General features: G+C 41.0%; 1 protein-coding gene across 1 annotated transcript; it reads left to right on the top strand.

Annotated features, from left to right (window-relative positions):
• Positions 1 to 6: 6 nt before the first annotated feature.
• Positions 7 to 888, top strand: TMSB4X (thymosin beta 4 X-linked). The gene is made up of 2 exons (XM_005429712.2): positions 7 to 157; positions 427 to 888. The coding sequence occupies exons 1-2, from the start codon at positions 58 to 60 to the stop codon at positions 459 to 461; spliced, it is 135 nt and encodes a 44-aa protein (XP_005429769.1). The 5' UTR covers positions 7 to 57; the 3' UTR covers positions 462 to 888.
• Positions 889 to 3032: the final 2144 nt, after the last annotated feature.

The following is a 3032-nucleotide window of genomic DNA, read 5'->3' on the forward strand; positions in this document are numbered from 1 at the left end:
GGCCGGGGGTAACGGGCTCTTCCTTCCCTTCCTCCGTGCACAGAGACACCTGCCAACATGTCCGACAAACCAGACATGGCTGAGATCGAGAAATTTGACAAGTCCAAATTGAAGAAGACAGAGACGCAAGAGAAAAATCCGCTGCCTTCAAAAGAAAGTGAGTGAGGGCAGGCGGCAGGGAGGAGCAGGAGCGCAGGGAGGGGGTGGAGGGAGGGAGGATACGCGGCTATGTCTGTGCTAGACAGCAAAAACCTGAACCCACCGCCTAGCAGCGCTTAATTTACAATTATCTACACCCCGTTTTGATCTGTAGCTGAAAATATACATTTGTTTTAGGAGTTTATAGCAATTGTCATGTGAATGCATATCAGGTTCTTGATTTTCATTTTGTTTTCTCCTTTTCTGTTTTTTTTTCCCCTCTTTTAGCAATTGAACAGGAGAAGCAAGCGGGTGAATCGTAATGAAATCTGCCCTTCCAAATTATGCACTGTACATTCCACAAGCATTGCCTTCTTATTTTACTTCTTTTAGCTGTTTAACTTTGTAAGATGCAAAGAGGTTGGATAAAGTTTAAAATGACTGTACTGCCCCTTTCACATCAAAAGAATAGAGAGAACTACTGACACTGAATGAAGGCGCTGCCTTTCCCTCTGCCTGTCTGGCTTTGGTCCTGGTGGCATGAAAGAGCTTGCATGTTGATGAAAGAAGAACTTGGGTGGGACTACAGTAAACTAGAGTAACACACGAATAAATGCAAAGCTGTACCAAGGTCCTGCGAGCTGTAAAATGCAGTTAATCGAGTGCCATTTTTTTTTTTTTTGTTCAAATGATTTTAATTATTGGAATGCACAATTTTTTTAATATGCAAATAAAATGTTTTAAAACCTGGATGGTATTTATGTCCTCTATTTGGAGAACTGTATCAATGGATAAGAAGCATAAGAGCCGGTACTGACACACAGGATACTATAAAACCTTTGGAGATGCCTCAAACATCAGTCACCATTCTCATTTTTTTCAATTTGTGTGCTCACCAACACATAAACTTGTGATCCTCGAAGCTAGTTTCTAGACAGATTTCAGTAAAAAATTGCATATTTGTAATTTGTCACCATGTGAGTATATTCCTTTAAGTATTTCTTTTATGTAGAGATAAAGGCAAAACAATCAGGCTGCATTTATTGCTTTGCCCCACCCATAGCATAGCTCTTCTATTAAGAACCATTCTGTACTGTTGCAGAGATTCAGCCTCAGTTGTATAAACCCCTAATTAGTTTGTTTAATAATTTAAGCTTGTTATTTTGATATGGTATTTAAAGGAAGCTGTAACTTGAATTTTAAGTCCAAGGTTGAACATGAGCTTTTTAGTTTCGTAAAGCATTTGATGGTTGGTGTTCCATGGAAATAAAAATAATTTTGCTACTATGTTGCTCATGTTTTGAACAACGTCTTTTAACAGTCTCCTTGATCCTAAAACTGGTTTCAAAGTTTATAAAGCTACAGTCTTCTTAAAAATTCAAAATGGACCATTTGGGGACAAAAATATTTGTGGTAACTTATAAAATAAAGATCATAAAAAATCTGGCATGCAAATAGCCACACTCCATTGCTGGTTTACAGCAATTCTTTCAGGCCTGGGACGGTTTCTTGGTTATTTTTCTTCAAATGACTGCGGGTAAAACCTGTGATCCGGGGAGATCAGTAGGAGTTGTCTTTAGTAGTCATGAATTTCATCAAAATGGAGTGAGTAATGATCATTCTGGGAAACAAAAATGCTGTCAGATAACCTGTAGGAGGGTGGTGAGCATGCTGCTGCAGTGCCTTAGTTTTATCTTATGGATTTGAGGCTGCATTAATTTCAGCCAGTTCCTATAAAGCAAAATTAGTCCCTCTGGGGAAGCTTGAGTTTTGCTGAGGCTGTTGACTTGGTGGGGTCATGTAGACTTGGGGTTTCATCCTATTACTGCTTCCTAAAAGCATCTGACTGCAACAATAAGCTGTCCTTGGTTTTGCACCACTGAGGGCAGTGGGGGTCCTCCTTGGAGATTTGGTGGATGTCTGTGCTTCTGGAGAAGATGGGAGCCAGAGGGGTGCCACTTACTTGTGGGCACAGTCCCCAGCCCCCCAGCAGTGGAAAACTTGCAGAGTTGAGTGTTTGATAAGAATCTCCGTTGAGGCTTGAGATTTTTTGATGCAGTCCATGGGAAAATTTGGGAAGTCCTGGTGTCATATAAGGACCTTCACAGTAATTTAAGGTGATGAGTTCAGGAAGGAAATGAACCATTTCTTGTGCTTGTTTAAGCTCTGATTTTATTCCCCGTGTATAATGGGAAAGATGGGAAACTTACAAGCTGAGTTTCTGAAAAGTCAATTAATCAACTCCCAGCTACTGATCTTAATCAGGTAGCACGGGATGTGACATGACTTGGTGCAGAAGTGTACAGTATGAGCTGCACGTGCACAGAGGAGTAGAAGCAAGCACTTGGGAAAAAACCAGCAAGGTATTTCTGAGGGAGGCAAAGCATGAGGTATACACAGCTCTGCATAAGTCAATGAAAGTGCATGCTGTAATACAGCATAGTTCAGCAAAAATGTAATGAGGCCTATGACTTCAGAACTGCACATCCAAAGTGATCAGTGCTGGTCAAAGGGTACCACCAACTGCAGCTCGAGGTGGTGAAGCTCAGATCTGTTTTCAGGAGATAAGGCACTAAGCCACTACCACTGTTATAGCTCTGTTTCTGCCATCAAGGACTGAACAAAATTACAAAATCAACTGTGAAGAAAACCTTCTAGGTCAAGTTCAGGGATTACTGACTGGAGTCAATCATCCCCTGCTTTGCTGCTTGTTCATCTCTTTTCATACATTCAAAGAAAAATGTGCCAGGTCTTTGCCATGCTTTGCCTGGGCAGTACTGAGGTGGTCACATCTGACACCTATTTCATGGCAATGCAATTGATGATGTGAAACATGAAGGCTTGGAATCGATTGTAATACTCAGGACTGTGTTGGGTGTTAATAAAATCAGTCT

Source organism: Geospiza fortis, unplaced genomic scaffold (assembly GCF_000277835.1).
Source record: "Geospiza fortis unplaced genomic scaffold, GeoFor_1.0 scaffold1772, whole genome shotgun sequence".
Lineage (NCBI taxonomy): Eukaryota > Metazoa > Chordata > Aves > Passeriformes > Thraupidae > Geospiza > Geospiza fortis.

Coding starts and splice junctions, on each gene's coding strand:
- TMSB4X (XM_005429712.2), top strand. CDS start 58: ATGTCCGACAAACCAGACATGGCTGAGATCGAGAAATTTGACAAGTCC. Junction 158..426: donor TCCGCTGCCTTCAAAAGAAA/GTGAGTGAGGGC, acceptor CCCCTCTTTTAG/CAATTGAACAGGAGAAGCAA.